The 15,599-nt window shown below is 43.3% G+C and overlaps 1 protein-coding gene across 1 annotated transcript in view; it reads right to left on the reverse strand.

The window, feature by feature from the left end:
* Positions 1–9,258: 9,258 nt before the first annotated feature.
* Positions 9,259–15,599, reverse strand: part of kif26ab (kinesin family member 26Ab) — a 64,196-nt gene continuing 57,855 nt past the window's right edge. The window contains exons 12-16 of the mRNA XM_076107986.1: positions 12,091–15,334; positions 11,219–11,412; positions 10,270–10,293; positions 9,812–9,962; positions 9,259–9,704 (exon numbers count right to left, since the gene is read on the reverse strand). Of these exons, the coding sequence (XP_075964101.1) occupies positions 9,523–9,704; positions 9,812–9,962; positions 10,270–10,293; positions 11,219–11,412; positions 12,091–15,334 (3,795 nt within the window). The 3' untranslated portion in view covers positions 9,259–9,522. The remainder of the gene's footprint in view (positions 9,705–9,811; positions 9,963–10,269; positions 10,294–11,218; positions 11,413–12,090; positions 15,335–15,599) is intronic.

Below are 15,599 nucleotides of genomic sequence, written 5' to 3' on the forward strand. Positions count from 1 at the left end.
AGCCAAAGTCAAATGACTGTTGTTCTACAACAGAACGAAACAAAAGAAAACATGCACTTTGTTGTAAAAACGGTTCTCGCTGTATGGCAGCTAACAAAAGAGTTATTCATTCTATGAGATCGATCATAAAAAAGGAGGCTGGTTACTAGAGTCTGTGATTTTAATACCTTTGGGAATCTGCTTAACTGTACTAGCTTCCATATGGGGCTCCACAGAGAAATATAATCGTAAAAGAAAAGTAATTAGCAGGGTCCTCTTGTAAAATAAAAGTCATCCACAAATCTTTTGATATTCAAAGATCTTTGCACACACAGGCGTAATAGATAAGTTATCATTTCAGAACAAGATCTCAGTATTCTACAGAAATGTGGAATTCAACACGTGCACAAATTCAGGTTTCCTCCTCATTTCTGTCACTCTCATCCAAAAGCCCACACTATGCTCCAGCAGTGCTGCTCATTACTGCAGCGGTGAGAGCTCCTTCACTCGGGGTGTGGCGGGAGTGGATGTGTGTGTGCCTCCGATAGGTCAGAGAGGTCATGCTTTCAAGTGAAGGAGATGAAAGCTGCGGTTTTTAATTCAGGCAGCCGAGAGACGACGTTGTTGACATGCAGCGACTGGTGTCGGCCATACGTTTCAAGCCGTGGACGAGGATCATCGTGTCAGCAACAAGTGTCAGCACAGGATGTGGGGGGGGGGGGCGCTATGTTTAAAGTTTGTCACTCAAACTGGAACTTGGAGTTCTGTATGCTTCACGCATTTCTATACTTTGTCTAATGCAGCAGCAAACTATCAAACAATACCCGCTGGTCAAGAGGCTGATTGATTTAAGTAAACTATAGAAGATATTATTTGAATGTGTTTGAGCACATTTTGTAAAATAAACATTTTTGCAGCATCATCTCTGGCAGTTATATAATTCTTTGTTGGAGTAATCAATTATAGCAAATAACACCGATAACGAGTTGTTGCAGGGAAAAGTAATGATAGCAATGATAAGGAAAGTAGGTAAACACAACACTTAAAAGAGGGAGGAATTAAATTGATTAAATGAGATAAATAAATAAAATACAAGAAACACTAAAAACAACTAAATAAATGGATAAATACATTTTAAAAAGAGGGGGGTGTAGCTCATTTTAAGGCAATGTAATAAAAAAGGACTACTTTACAAGTTAAAAAAATATAGCAGAATATTTCAGTAGTTTGACAAATTGCTTCCATTTTAACATGATTGCCAGCTTCAATGAAGCACAGACAAGTAAGAATGATGGTCCATCAGTAATTCAGAGGACACATTTTTTCTCCACCTTCTTTTGGCTATGAATGAATAGCAGAGAAAGAGAGAGAGGGGGGGGGGGGGGTTGTATCAGCCTGCCAACCAGCTCAAACAGACAAACAGCAGGACACACGCTGCCTGCCAGACAATCCACCATCGCGGCAACTGTTGCCACGGCACAGAGCTGCCAGCCTACTTTTGATTAGCGAGCGGGTGGGGTAAAGAAGGGTCTTAAATGTTGCGTAATTAACCTCTTCACTTGCACATATTCCACTTCATACATCACAACTACTGACAGCCTCCTGTCAGCAACCTGCACCAATCATGCTGTAATGTGGGAGACCGAGAGGCAACACAAAGACAGTGTTTGGGCTGTCACCACTGTGGTGCGTCTGAAACCGTCTGATGAGACAATGCACTGGATCTCAGTGGTGACAATGAAGGGCCCCTCGCTGCTGCTATGGAAAAAGCTCATGGGAAAGAAAGAAAAAAAACACCTCACAGCTATAATCATCATCATCTACATGCGTCAATGAAAACAGCACACACAATCAAAAAGTGTGAGCGAGAGGCAGACGAAAGCATGATGGGAGGACCAGGGTTTGGCTGACTGGTGGATCGACCCAGAGGTTGGACCATGACAGATTCAGTATACTTTTTTTAGACGTGTTGAAATAACGCAAACTGTGGCTGCGATGGAAAAGATGTCACAATACGGTGAAATACAGTGAGATATAACGAAAATATATCATCAGCACTGCAAACTGCTCATTACATTGCATGAACTTCTCCTTTTGAAGGAGGAACCACAGAGCTGCAAAGACGTTCACATGGTGTGAGATTAAGTTATCGTATAGAAACAACAACAGTTAGTCACACTTATTTGCCAATTTGTTACTTCTGCCGTTTTTGTATTCTGCACACAACACTGCAATTTGTTGTTGCCAAATCCAAAGTCAGCAAACAAATCAACAGAGCATATTGTGTGAAGAGACTACTTAAGATAGATTTCACACACTTGAAGGTTTGGTTCACAAACGTTAGAAAGCTCGATCCAATGCATAAGGGTTTCTGAGAAAGAAATCAAAGCCCCTCAAGATGCACAAAATGATTAATCCTGGTAAAAAGAGAAAGAAACGCGCATAATTCTTCTATCCAATGAGAACGAGAATCAAGTAGCCATGACAGTGACCTGAAATCACATTGGCCTCGCTTTTCATGAGTCACAGTTCATCCGCGAAAAGATGGAAAGTGCCAACGCTCTTATGATTTGAACATGTACTGATCTAAAAGGACGGGATGTAAGAAACGTGACTTGCCAATCATAGCTCACTGAATGTGAAGTCATCCAAGCGGAAATAAAGTGCTTTACAATAAAACGTGTCCTGCAATCTGCTGATGCAAGTATCCATCACGCCGCCTGTCAAAACGCAGTCCCCAGGTGGTAATCTTTCTGAAACTATATGCTGATAGACGTTTTCATTTAGATATTCTGATTGCAGCGAGTAAGACATGCTACACGCTCAACAGTAAATTCTATTTAGCCGTAACGACACCATCACGTTTCCGACTTTACATATCGTCATATCTTGGTGCGTAGTTTGTTTGACTCCTAATTCGCAACACAGGGCAGAAAGGTAACAGATTAAACCATCAGGCACAAGCCTTTTTCCTTGAGTCCGTGGGCTACGGTTGAGCTCAGTGGAGTGAGGAGCCACCCTGTAGCCCTGGTTCTGCTGTCCACCAGATGGCTGCTGCTGGGGGCCAGCTAAGAGCCTGCCTGGTGGCCACTGAAACTTAAACGTAAAGAGGGCTGTCGGTTATGAAGAAACGTCTACAAACAGACTCATTAAAAAGAGTCTCTTTCATCCCGCCTGCCCATCTGTTAAGAGAACACAACCTGATGGAATGACTGGCTATTCAGCTTCAATGTGCAATTAATAGCAATATCTCAATGAGCACTTTTTCTGGAATTAAATGATTTAGCTTCTTCTATGGGAATATTTTCTTTGGTTTTATGGCCAGTGATCTCCTGAGTGCAATTTGCAGATCTTTAAAAGGGTAGAAACCTTCAAAAAAACAACAACAAAGACCTGCATAGGACAACACCAAGTCATTAACTTGACTGTTGTGTACTGCAACCTACGCAACTACTGATGTAACAAAGGACTTCACCCCGTCTATGTTTTCTGTGTAGAACCTTTTTTAAATCATGAATATTCATTGCACATTAGCTCCTCACATCAGTATTCTGAAAGCACTTTAAAACAGTGTTTCTAAACAAAGCCTTTATGTAAATCAGCACTTATCTACAAGTAATGTGGACCAAGGGACTACGAGAGCACTGATAGAACAAGGTCAGTGCATGCGGTGGAGAAAGAAGTTCTCCTCATCACTCTTTGACAAGGTCAGTCAGTGCATCATGTGCTGAGCAAACACAATAAACCAATGAATAACTGGCATTCTGAACCACATACTGTCATTGATTGTGGTCAGGACCCGCTCGACGACAGAGAAAATAACACCAGGATAAAAATGTAACGCTTCATCCGTGCAAGAAGATAAAACATTCAACTCTCCTGTGACTCATTCGTCCACCAGCACTTTGTGACTGCAGCTCACTGTCAGACAGCATCAGAGGCTGCGTTTGTGTGCACATCTTCATCAGATAGACACTCATTACCTCGCCAGCCTGCAAGCTGTCAACACACAACAGGCTGTTTGAACTCATGACCCACATCCTGCTCGTCCTCCTTCTCGGGGAGTTCAGTGATGGTAATGAAAGGGAGATGATTCACATTAGAGTTTGTACCAGTAGAAAGTATTAGCCCTATATCGTCTCCATCATTACAACTTAATGTATGATGTGGCAATGCTTGCTAGTTCCCGAGCCTCTCTTGCCCCGAAGCTTGCTAAATTGCACACAGTAAAAAAGGTTAAATCTTCAGTGGTGGGTCATTACAAGTTGTCTCTGAACGGCTAATTAATCCACTTTCACATTATGGATTGCTTTGGTTTGATTTACTGCCTGTAGCGTTATCTCAGCGGCATGTCGTCGGACTTGTACGGCCACCCATCCTGAATTTACAGTACACACGGAGGAAAGCCTTCAGGACTACAACTCTTAAAATGTTTCTGTCTCGGTGCAAAACTCCTCACACATGCAATCTGTTCCGAGGATGGAGATGTCAATGGTTACGACCCCCTTGAAGCACGACCACGCAGGCACAGACCGTGTGTGTGGGGCTTACATCTTGCCTAGCCTCTGATAATTTAAGGACTTTTCTCCGCGGCAGCTTGTATTAATTACTGAAAATAAGTGGCAGCATTTGGTCAGGTTTATGGGACTTCTTCAAAGTGCAAGCTTGGTTTCGACAGACCAATCTGTGGGACTGCAGAGCTATAAATCCAAAAAGTGAGCAACTACTACCACGAACAATGCCTAGGGCAGATGCAGGCAGCCTAACACAGGCAGCGGGGGATAGGGAGGGTTCAAAAAGCTTTCCTTTGATATGAAAGTTGTCCTTCAATACGTCTGAAGCTAATAACATTCAGTCTGAAGACATGAGGTCATCTAAAATGATGAATACCAAAGGAATTAAATAGTCTAAATGCAATTTTCTTTGAGAGATTTGGACCAGCATTTGTAGGATTTAAACATCTCGTAAGTGTCAGAGCGAACTCTCTGCTCTGACTCAGTTTGACAGGATAAACCACTTTCAACCATATTTTCCTTCCCAGCACAGATTTAAACTTGCCTATTGGGCGATACAGATTACCGATTCAATACCACTGCATTAAAAATAATAAAATGATTCCGTCTCTTATATCTATTTCATATTGCTGTGAAAACATCTCTTTCAAACAACAGTATTTAATCAAGTCTCTCGCCAAAAACTGAATTTCATAAGACTACATTTGATCACGATAATAACTTTATAAATTGACTTTCACCAAATACTTATTTTTACTTAATGAAGCCTGAATACATCATCATGGGACTTAATGGAACCTCCGTTAACAATTGTTAATCATGTATTTTTATGCTCCATCGTTAATCCTTAATGTTTCAGAGTAAATGTAATTTGCCAGGCTGAACACCCATGTGCCGTCCTCTTTGCTTACTTGTTTCTACTACACTGGTAACCCCGTGTTTAACATCACAATGCTATGTATTGTGGGTAATTCCCTTGGGCAAAGTCTGCAGAAATGTGGAGTTACAGAAAGGGTTCATAAAGGGCTCAAAATGTCTGCGAGAGCGCCCTCAAACACTCGATGATTTGACAGTGGGACAGCCCTAAACCCTCACCCGCCTCAAAGTCCCCGAGTCCATGATTGTGGAGATTGGGATTGGGCCCCATTGACTTTGAGACGAGGGAACCAGGAGTACAAAACCGCTAACTCATTTTCTGGTTTTGGTCTCATTCCTGCAGCACGTTATGTCAGCAGACAATACTGGAAACAAAAAATGCAAGACACGAAGAAAGGGAAAGATATCAATTGGATTGTGATTGCTTTTGGATGAAAAACTCACAGAGAGGCGTGAGTAGAGTTCCAACACAGTCTCATTGCTGGGTTGGGGTGAGGGGTGACTCCTGACTTCTCAGTGAACTCATTTCTATTCTCATACAACATCCAACTCCCTCCTAATGATGAGAGCCCTGAGGCAAAGTAGGCTGGGACACACGGGACTGACTGTGCTCAGCAGCCATCAGACGTCTGCAGCAGCCCTCGCCAACTGTTACCACTCAGACACAGACTTCCTGAAGAGCAATGAGGTGCAGTCTGAGCCGACAGGATCTTGAGCGGTTTGTCAAAACAAGGCTTTTGCCGTCTGCCAAATCACTACAGGATGAAGACTAACTGAATAAAAAGATAGAATTTCCGACATCGCATTTGTCAGAATCGGGTGTAACGAGATTCCTCTGTACAGTAAACTGCCTGGAACTGTTATCACAAGAGTCAAAAAGAGCCAAGAACCCACCAGACTGAAAGCAAAAAAAAAAATAAAGAAATAAAATCACCCAAAGAATTTGATTTGAAACACAGTGACCAGCTGGTCGTGCAAGTCCGCCAAATTAACCTCTTATGCTTTTGATCAAAACAGAATTAACCGGGAGGAGGCAAGATGTTATTGCACAGCAGGGTCCAAGTTCTAGCTGAACACACACACACACACACACACACACACACCTACAGTACATGCTCAACAGGACTCCGTGTATCACACTGAGCAGAAGGCCCTCCTGATATAGGGAGTAATTAATCACTCCGGATCTGCACCTTCTCTTTTTATGTCAGTTCCTATACATCAAACTCAAACACTTTAACAATTTTGCCAATTTGCTACTGCTGATTCAAGTAAGCAGAGACAACTATATGTTCTCCAACAAGGAGCAAGACGTCGTCCGCAGAGTTTGTGCGATGTATACGGGTTTTAAACACTCCAACAAAAACAGTCTTTAATGTCAACGTTCATATCTGGCTACTGGGTCCAGCAGTCACTGCAACCTACAGTAGTTGACCATGTTCATCTCTTAATTTCATGTTTAAAATGACTACAAAAGCACCTTAAAGCAAAGATATAAAATTATATCATAGTGGAATAAACCACTAATGGTGTTCTTGTGTGGTGTGAAGCTAATTAAACAAAATAGTCGGCACCCACTGTTACCTCTTTTTCATGAAAGGTGTAGCTTAATTACATGTGTGCAGCATAGGCTCACAGGTGTTTTCAATTATAGCTGGTTAGACCTCTGCATGGTTGAAGTTGCACAGAGCTATGAGCTATATATACTCGCTAGGAGTCATGTAGGCCTACCAATACAGGGAATACAAATATAAGCTAGTTGGCTTGTTACTCTTGTTTGTCTAATGCATATACTATTATACAGACCTTTTAAAACCTTACAACATAAGCATTCATAATGGGCCACTTTGTATTTCCTGTTGAAATGATTGTTAGTGCAGTATAGCTGACAATAAACCTTAACTTGGACCAAAGCTGTTGCCCTAGCAACAGAATGGGCAAGGTCTTTAGCCTATCGTGTTGTTTTATAATAAACTAATGGAAATCTTATGAGTTTAAAAATTGCATAAAGACCGAAAATGAAGGTGTGCAAAAGTAAGCAAGCTACACCAATGTCCGTGTGTCAAATACTGGATTTTATTTCTTATGTTATGTATGTATATGAGATTTAGAGCTGCCAAAAATATAAATGTAAATGTTTCGATTTCCTGAGAAGATTGCAGACAGAAAGATTGTTTGGCCCTTTTTTTCTTTGCAATGGTGTGGAGACAAACAAGTCCATGAATATAGAATGTGTGAACCAGGAAACAACATTCAACTCTGATTCATCAGTAAGAAGAAACATTTTATTCACAGGTACTGTAAAAGTAAAACACAAGCTGCCGTATCATACATTTATATACACAGGGTTTGAAAATCCTATACAAAAACAAAGATATCCGAAAATATGGGTTTTGATATGAAATATGACCTCACATATAATTTCTTGGAAAAAAGGTCTTGGTTTGGTAATAGTTATTTCATTCATGAGCCTTACCCCACATAAGCGAAAATTGAAGTTATTGTAAAAAATTAGAATGGTAAAAATGGAGTAGAAATTATTCTTAAAAAATGATTAAAAAACCTCATGCAGCATCTTCAGAGAGGCCCTGAGAGAGTACATCAAGAAAACAAAGTCATATTTGTAACAGATATAGAAATCAAACATATTAAAATACAACAAAGCCAGTTTGTTTTACTCAACAATCATTTTCCCGATCATCTTTGTTCTCTCTGTGTCAGTCGTTTGATTCGTAACAAGCACATTCTGGCAGCTACAAAGAGCTGATATCATGATTGATTTTCCTAAACCATGTCACGATCATTTGCTATTATTCACTGCATCATTTAACAGGAAACTAACAATTCTTGAGTCTACGAGTCTGGATCACCTTTGTTGATTTGCCTATAAAACAAAAATGAAAAAACAGGGGACAAAAGAGGCCAAACTGTGTTGCTGCCCTCAAGTCAGCATTGAGGTTCTTACAGTAGTTGCAGTAAATGTATTGGAATGCATAGAGCTGAGGCTTGGTAGCACTTGAAAAAGTGTTGTATAAGAGGCCAGTAGACTTGTGCTATTTCATCTGTTTCTCTTTGTTTTACAGTGTATAGATAGCACCCAGTCCGAGCCCTTTCGGAGAGAAATTTGGCTCACTGACGAGCAGTGCTATCAGTGTATCCAGTCACCATGCAATCCTCACAGGCTAGTGTAACAGGGAAGGTTAAGTCTCTCAGGGTTGCTTGACCACATATTGTATTGAGGCACCAGAGTGAGTGGCTGAATCAAGAATAATCACCCACTATCCATCACAGTGGCCCTCTGATTGATGTGTTTTGGCGTAATCTCTCATTTTCAGTGAGATAAACACGGGCAGGGACAGCTTGAATAAGCCTTCCTTCCACCCAACATAACTGCTGCTCTACCTTAGTGCATCCACTGAGACCCATTTCGATCAAGGCAACTGGAGAGAAAAACATTCACTCAACCCTGCTAGCTTTCACAGGCCAGCTGGCAGGCATTGAGTGACAACAGCAAATGCAGTCCTTGATGAGATAACATAGTCCAGTTTGAAAATCTAGAAAAACTACAGAACCAGAGAGTTAAAATAAGGCGCAAGAGGCTGAATGAACATGGATAAAATGCTGACTGAGGTTTGAAAAAAGAGAAAAGGCAAAGTCCGGGAGCGCAATAACATTAGCTTATTGCTTTTTTCTTTTTTCTTCTTTATTTTTTAACCTTGAAAGAATATTTGTACACACCACATAATCATATAAATACACTATACAATGCAATATAAAATATTTTTCTTAAAAGCAATATGTTCAGGGTTTGCAAAGGTATGCGTAGGATACCAGCACCGTATGAAAAATAATGACTCAAAACAAAACAATACAAAAGGCACTTCCAGGTGTTGTTCATTGACTCTTGAGAAAGTGATGGCCACTGCATTGGTGCTCACGTTTAATTTCTCTGCCATTAAAACATGTCCCGAACAACGAGGCACTGTAGCTGGGTGGTTAATATTTCCTCTGTTTTCATGCGAAGATCCACTCTCGTCTCATCTCTGTCACTTGTTGTTCCTCATTCCAGTGATATCTAAAGACCGATTGCTACATTTAATCATCCTTTTGTTCTCTCACTTCCTCACTTCTCCAACTCGACTTTCTTTTGTTCTCAGACTTCGACTTCACACAGTCCCTCCTGAGCACCAGATTTTGGCATGCTGATGTCAAAGCAGGTCACCATCATGACACGGGACTTGCATAGATTGACACAGAACTCCAGTTCTTCTGTGGCCTGTGCCAAGGCCTCCAGGTACTCTGGAGACTCTTTATCCAAATTCTGGTCCACTTCAACTGTTAAAAAAGGGGAAATTGAATGTTTGGTTAAATGGTTTTTCATCAAATATCTTTTACATTTTAGATATGAACTTACAGTAAAAGAACATTTAGCAGTCACTTACACTCTCCCATCCACTTGCTGGGGTCCATCATCAGTCGGGCCTTGGTGTCTTCAAGCTCCTCCATTAACACCTCGTACTTTGCCCTCAGTTCCCTCACTTGCTGTTGCCTTCTCTCCAGCATCTTCAGCTTACTGTTAAAATACAGCAGGCCCTGAGAGAAAAGGAGAGGTGTTCGATTACAGTTACTTCAAAAGTTCAGTTGACCGAAGTTGCTGAAAGTATAAAGTCAAAAAAGTTGAAACTGGCACAGCAAGTACAATCAATTAAAACCTCTTTTAAGTCTAAGAAGCTAAACTTCTGCTCTAAATAAAAAGAGAAAAAAAATTGTTTAGGTTTTGTGATGTAAAAAATGATGTTTTCTCCACTGTGGGGTGAATAATAAACATGGTAATGTAACTACCGTAATACAGCCTGTGTTGCTAATAACGAAACCTCAGTCGCCCCGAATATTAACTCACCTTGTCAACATCCTGGAATGGTTGCTGAAGACAAGATTGGGGTAAACAGATACAACAAGTTAGAATGGTCAAACAAGACAGCATATGAAGAGAATGAATAGCATATGAAAACAGTATCGTAATATACAGTAGACACACACTGTAGACACAAGCTACTGATGCACATGCACAAGACTCCAATGCTAATTTTGAAATAGTAAAAAGCAATTTCGTCATTCAGGCAGTGATGGCTGGTAGAGAAAAATCTAAGATCATTTTTTCCTAATTGAAAGTAAATCAAACCACCATGAAGCTGATTTAATATCGTCTCTCAACAAATCCCTGTCTGGCTGCGGCAAACTTGTGGGAGCAGTTAATGATCCACAGAAGAGGAGTCGGCTATAAAAAGCGATCAGGCGTCCAGTGATGAGTGCTAGCGCTGAGCTGATTTGGGCTGGTGTTGGGCGCCCCTGCATTCATCACACATTCTTTGAACGGTCTTCTCACATCATCTTTTTCATTTTACTCCCCCCACACATCACCATCGTCAGCAGTAAGCCGAGTCATCACTCATTTCTAAACCAATTAACCGTCGTCAGTAATTGCCTCCTGAACTCTTGACATTCCTTAGGAACGCTGCCAAAATACCAAGCACTGGGAATCTGAACGCAGACATTTAAACTCCGCGATTTGCCACTGAGCTGACTGAAGGTCAGACGTCTGAGACATAGCATTACTGTCTTGTTCTTTAAAAGGAAACTGGGAAGAAGTGAGCTAAGACATTCCCACAATGCAAGTCAATGTGACACGTCTTGAGCGTGCATGGCATCAATGTCGCACATGCAAAATACGGCTGAGGCTTAGCAAGAAGAGATTTAACGAGACCTTGACCCAGACAAAACATTATCTTAAACGAGTTCAGCAAGCTGTACCACCATGTAAAACAAGTCAGGAGTGACCCTCTGCTCACCTCTGTGCTTTCCTCCAGACGCCGCCTCTGGAGCCGCTCCACATCATCGATCTCATACACCTTAATCTCAAAAGGCTCCTTTAGAGGCCCTGACATAGGTGGCAAGTCCACCCACTGGCCTGCTGTGGCCGCCTTCTTCCCCAGGGAAGAGGAGTCTGGCAGGGGTGCCGGGATGAGCCGTCTTCGCTGGAAGCCTACAAAGTCAGAAAGGCACCAGTTGCATTGGTGACACACAATAGTTGTATTTGCTGGGATTTATGAGTAAATATATGTATGAGTCTCATTCTGAGATATAAAGGGATGAGAGGCCTTACAGAGTTGGCAGAGTTGTGGTGATTGCATATTTATGAGGGTTTCAGGGTTAGCTATTCTGTAGATACACAGCCCAATAATTCAAAAGGTTGGTTTAACGCACATGAATTCAAATGGTTTTATATATATATATATATATATATATATATATATATACACACACAGGGCTACAAAAAACTGAACCAGGTCACTGCTGTTCGTGTTCAATTCATCTTATTTGATCATCACACAGTTTGAAGTCGTCTTGTTTGAAACATTCATTATCATTTCCCCATATATGTATGAATAATGTATTCTGCTGATTCAGGAGGAGAGAAAATCCAATGAAACACCAATCCGTGGATGTAATGAGAATGGATTCATAAAGTTAGAGCCGCTGTAAGGCTAATTTCCTTTGAGAGGGCATTCATTTCTGGATGCTATTTCAATATGTGGAACTTCACGGGCAAGAACCGTTTGATACATCTCACATACAGTACACTGCTATTATCAGTATAATATGTGTGAATATTACCTGCATTGATACGTGTAAAAGCCTAAAACCCAAATTCGTTTCTCACCATTTGCTCTCTTCTTGGGATACTTGGAGCTCCTTGTTCTGCCTGAAGATGACATGCCGCTCTCGCTCATGGAGTCGTGGGTAGAGGAAGCGCTGCCTGTGGCTTCGCTGTCACGGATCATGCTTTCATATCCGCTGCTGCCACCACTGTGGTAGAACAGAGCTGTGCGGCCCATAGCTGGGGGCAGCTCCCCGCTCAACACACTACTGTTGTCACTGCCATGGCCGCTGCTGTAGCGTTGAGGCCGCCTGGGTGCTGTAATCTTGCTGTACGGGGAGGGCAGCATGGCTATGGGGGATTTGTCATCACTCACATTCACACCGCTGTCATTCCCGCTGTCTGAATCTCCTGAACCTCTCAGATGTTTGCCTGATAGGTTGCCTGTCGCCAGTTCGCTCACACGGCTGTTGGCAGCCCTCATGGCCTGCTTCGTGCCCATGATGGTTCCTCTCCCAGGCTTACTGCTGACAGCAGCAGTGGTTCGAGGAGCTGATGTCCGTCCCGATGGCGGGAGGTTGGCATTGGTATTTCTGGTCACGGGGGTGGCCAAAGATTTGGTGGAGGAGCTTAGGCCCTTGGAGTTGTTGACTGAGAGTGAGCGTGCCTTACTACAATTGACTGCTCCTAATGCTCTGGGATTTACAGAGGCTTTTACTTGACCAAGTTTGCCAATACTGCCTCCACTTGGGGATGATGGGCAGGTAGCTATAGGAGAGCTGGATGAATTAGGAATACCAAATCTCGGAATGGTCCTGCTGGATTTGCTACTGCTGCTTCCCAGACTTGCCCCACTATTCTCCCTACTAAGTGCGGGTCTGGAACCCAATAAGGACAGGCTTTCACACCTTTCCAGGGACATTTGACTTCCATAATGCTGCCCAGCCTCTCCTCTCGGCCCTCTGGCCTTCAGGCTGGAGGTAACTTTGGCTGTGTTGAGGCTAGAGGTTTTGAAACTGGTAGAGTCCGCTCTGTGGCGTACCTCAAGCTCATCCTCTGATACAGCTGCCCTTGCCCCAAAGGCCCTTCCTGCTTCCCCATATGCTGACTTTAAGGCACTTTGGGGCAGCAGGATCTTAGTCTTGTGGTCAAGACTGGACTTTCGCACTGGAGGAGGGGGAGGTGAAGTGCAACCCGGTTTAGGGAGATTGCTCGTTTTCTGTGAGTTAGCCTTGTTGTTTTTCCCCAGGGAGGAGTATTTAAGGCTTGTGGTAGAAGCAGTAATATTTTGGGTTCCCTTGTAGTCTGTGGAGGAATGGATGACGGGCACTGTTCCCAGGGTGGTCGCACCTCGTCTCAGCTGAGGCATTTTGCTGGGTGGATTCTTACTGGCTGACTTCTCACAGCCATCGACCACCCTCTGGGATGAGGTAGACCCCTGCACCTTGGGTGGGCGAGGTACACTGTTGCTGTTGTTGGATGTTTTGCTGGAAGGGATGCCACTGGGGGGATTTCGGAGAAATTTGCTGGTGCTGCTTGAGTCGGAAAACTGAGGCTCTGTGTGGTTGTCAACACGCTGCCAAGGATCCTCCTTCTTAGCCTCTTGCCTTGGTGGCTCTCTACTGCTGCTGCTGCTACTGCTACTACTATGAGAGATGGATGAGGTAGGTTTTATCTTCCTGGGAAGACTGGAGTGGACAATGGAGGGGCCCTGTGGAAGTTGAGAGGAGCTAAGTGAGTGAGCTTTAGTTATTTTGGATGTCAATCTGAGGGAGCTTTTGGCTGATTCCGGAGATGCGGGGCACTTTGTCAAGGATAGTTTACTTGACGCGGCACTATCACTGTCTAATTCCGAAAAACTAAATCCACTGTCATTTAAGGAGTTCTTGGCATCTCTTGGAGAGGACACACAGTGGAACATATCCAGGGAGTCAAAGTAAAAGGCAGCCTCTGGTCCCATGTGTTTGGCCTGTGGAAGGAAGACGTCTGTGGAATGAGCCCCTTCACTCTCCAAGGTGCAGACACTAACCTCACTCAGCCAAGAGCTGATAGATGAACCCCTACTATCTATACACTCCGCTGCTCCTTCCTGGAGGGGTGTGACAACTGCGATGTTCACCTCTGATCCTCCCACAGCCGACGTGTAGGCGTCGAATTCATCATTGATGCTGCTGATGATGCTGACAGGTCGGGAACCAGAGGCCAGGGCCTGAAGGGAGCAGTCACTGTTAAAGCTGATAATGCTGGATGGCCGACCATTATCTACAAAACCGCCAATAGACAGCTCCTCCACCACAGTGAAGACCAGCTCATCCTCTCCATTCAGCTCCACGGGCTGCTGCAAGGTCACAGTGGCTCTAAGGATGTCCCGATCCAGACATCTTTCCCTCAAGGTAGATCGCACCTGGCACACCTCCACCGGAGCTCTGAGCAGAGGGGAAGTGTAAGGATCCCTCCTTTTCACAGCCTGGTGGCTCATTCCTACAGGAGGCATTCTGGTGCTGGATCTTTCTTCATTGCCAGTATTTTCCTTGCTGGAGTCTCTCTGCTGGGAAGGAGGTGGGGCTGGCTTGGGCAAAGCTTTCTTGTTGAAGTACACCTTCTCCCTCACCACAGGCTCAGAATTAGGCCCTGGGGCAGTTGCTAGTTTGTTAGGGCTAACTCTGCTTTCTGAAACCAAGGCTTTCTCACCATCAGCGCTGGTTCTGTCTGATGGTATACATTGCATATTGGCATTGTCCAGTTTAGATTTAGTGGTGGGACTGCAAATCGGTTGTGTGGAAACAGATTTAGGGGATTGCTTGGGTGAGGTGCCCTCTTGGGTGTCGGAAATATTTGCAACAGACTTTGGTGAAATGGAGCCTTGGCTCTCAGATATGTCGGTCTTGGGGCTAGCCTGGCCTCGCTTGCCCTCTCCAACAAAGGCAGTGGGTTCTTCACTGCCATCTATACACTCCAGCCTCTCCTGCAGCTCAGCAAATGTGTTGCATTTAAAGAACTGGTCTCTCTCCATAGGGCCCTCTTTTGCAGATTTCTTTCTGTTCAGGGAGGGGATGATTGGAACAAAGGCAGGTGGGCCTTCATTGTCACTAAGCTCCCTGTCCGAGATTGCAGTTCCCCCAGGGCCCACATAAATGACAGTGTCACAAGACTGTTCACTACTGGATGAGTAGTCTGGGTCACTGAGCATGGAGGGCAGATCTGGGTCCAGGGCTACCGTCCGAGGGTGGAACGGCCTGAGGTGGGGCGGCCGGCGGATCCTCCCTTCCTCACAGGAACTTTCCCCTCCAGATGAACTGGATGCATACTGAAAAGCAGAGTTAAAGCAGAAAAGATAGTCTTTGGGGGTTTAAAAATGATCTCATTAGGGTGATGACAGTAATGTGATTCTATCTTACAATATTAATGTAACAATCTTTTTTTTTTTTTGCAAAACCATTTTAATCCTTATCATTTCTAGTAGATTCATTTCATAGTGAAATTTCATTGTGAAAATCAATCGTAGGGCAAATATTAATTCCTATGACATTACCAGTCGATATTTATCTAAAGGTTAAAAGTGCACATCAATA

This window comes from Anarhichas minor, unplaced genomic scaffold, assembly GCF_050575085.1.
Source record: "Anarhichas minor isolate MPS153535 unplaced genomic scaffold, ASM5057508v1 ptg000040l, whole genome shotgun sequence".
Classification (NCBI taxonomy): Eukaryota; Metazoa; Chordata; class Actinopteri; order Perciformes; family Anarhichadidae; genus Anarhichas; species Anarhichas minor.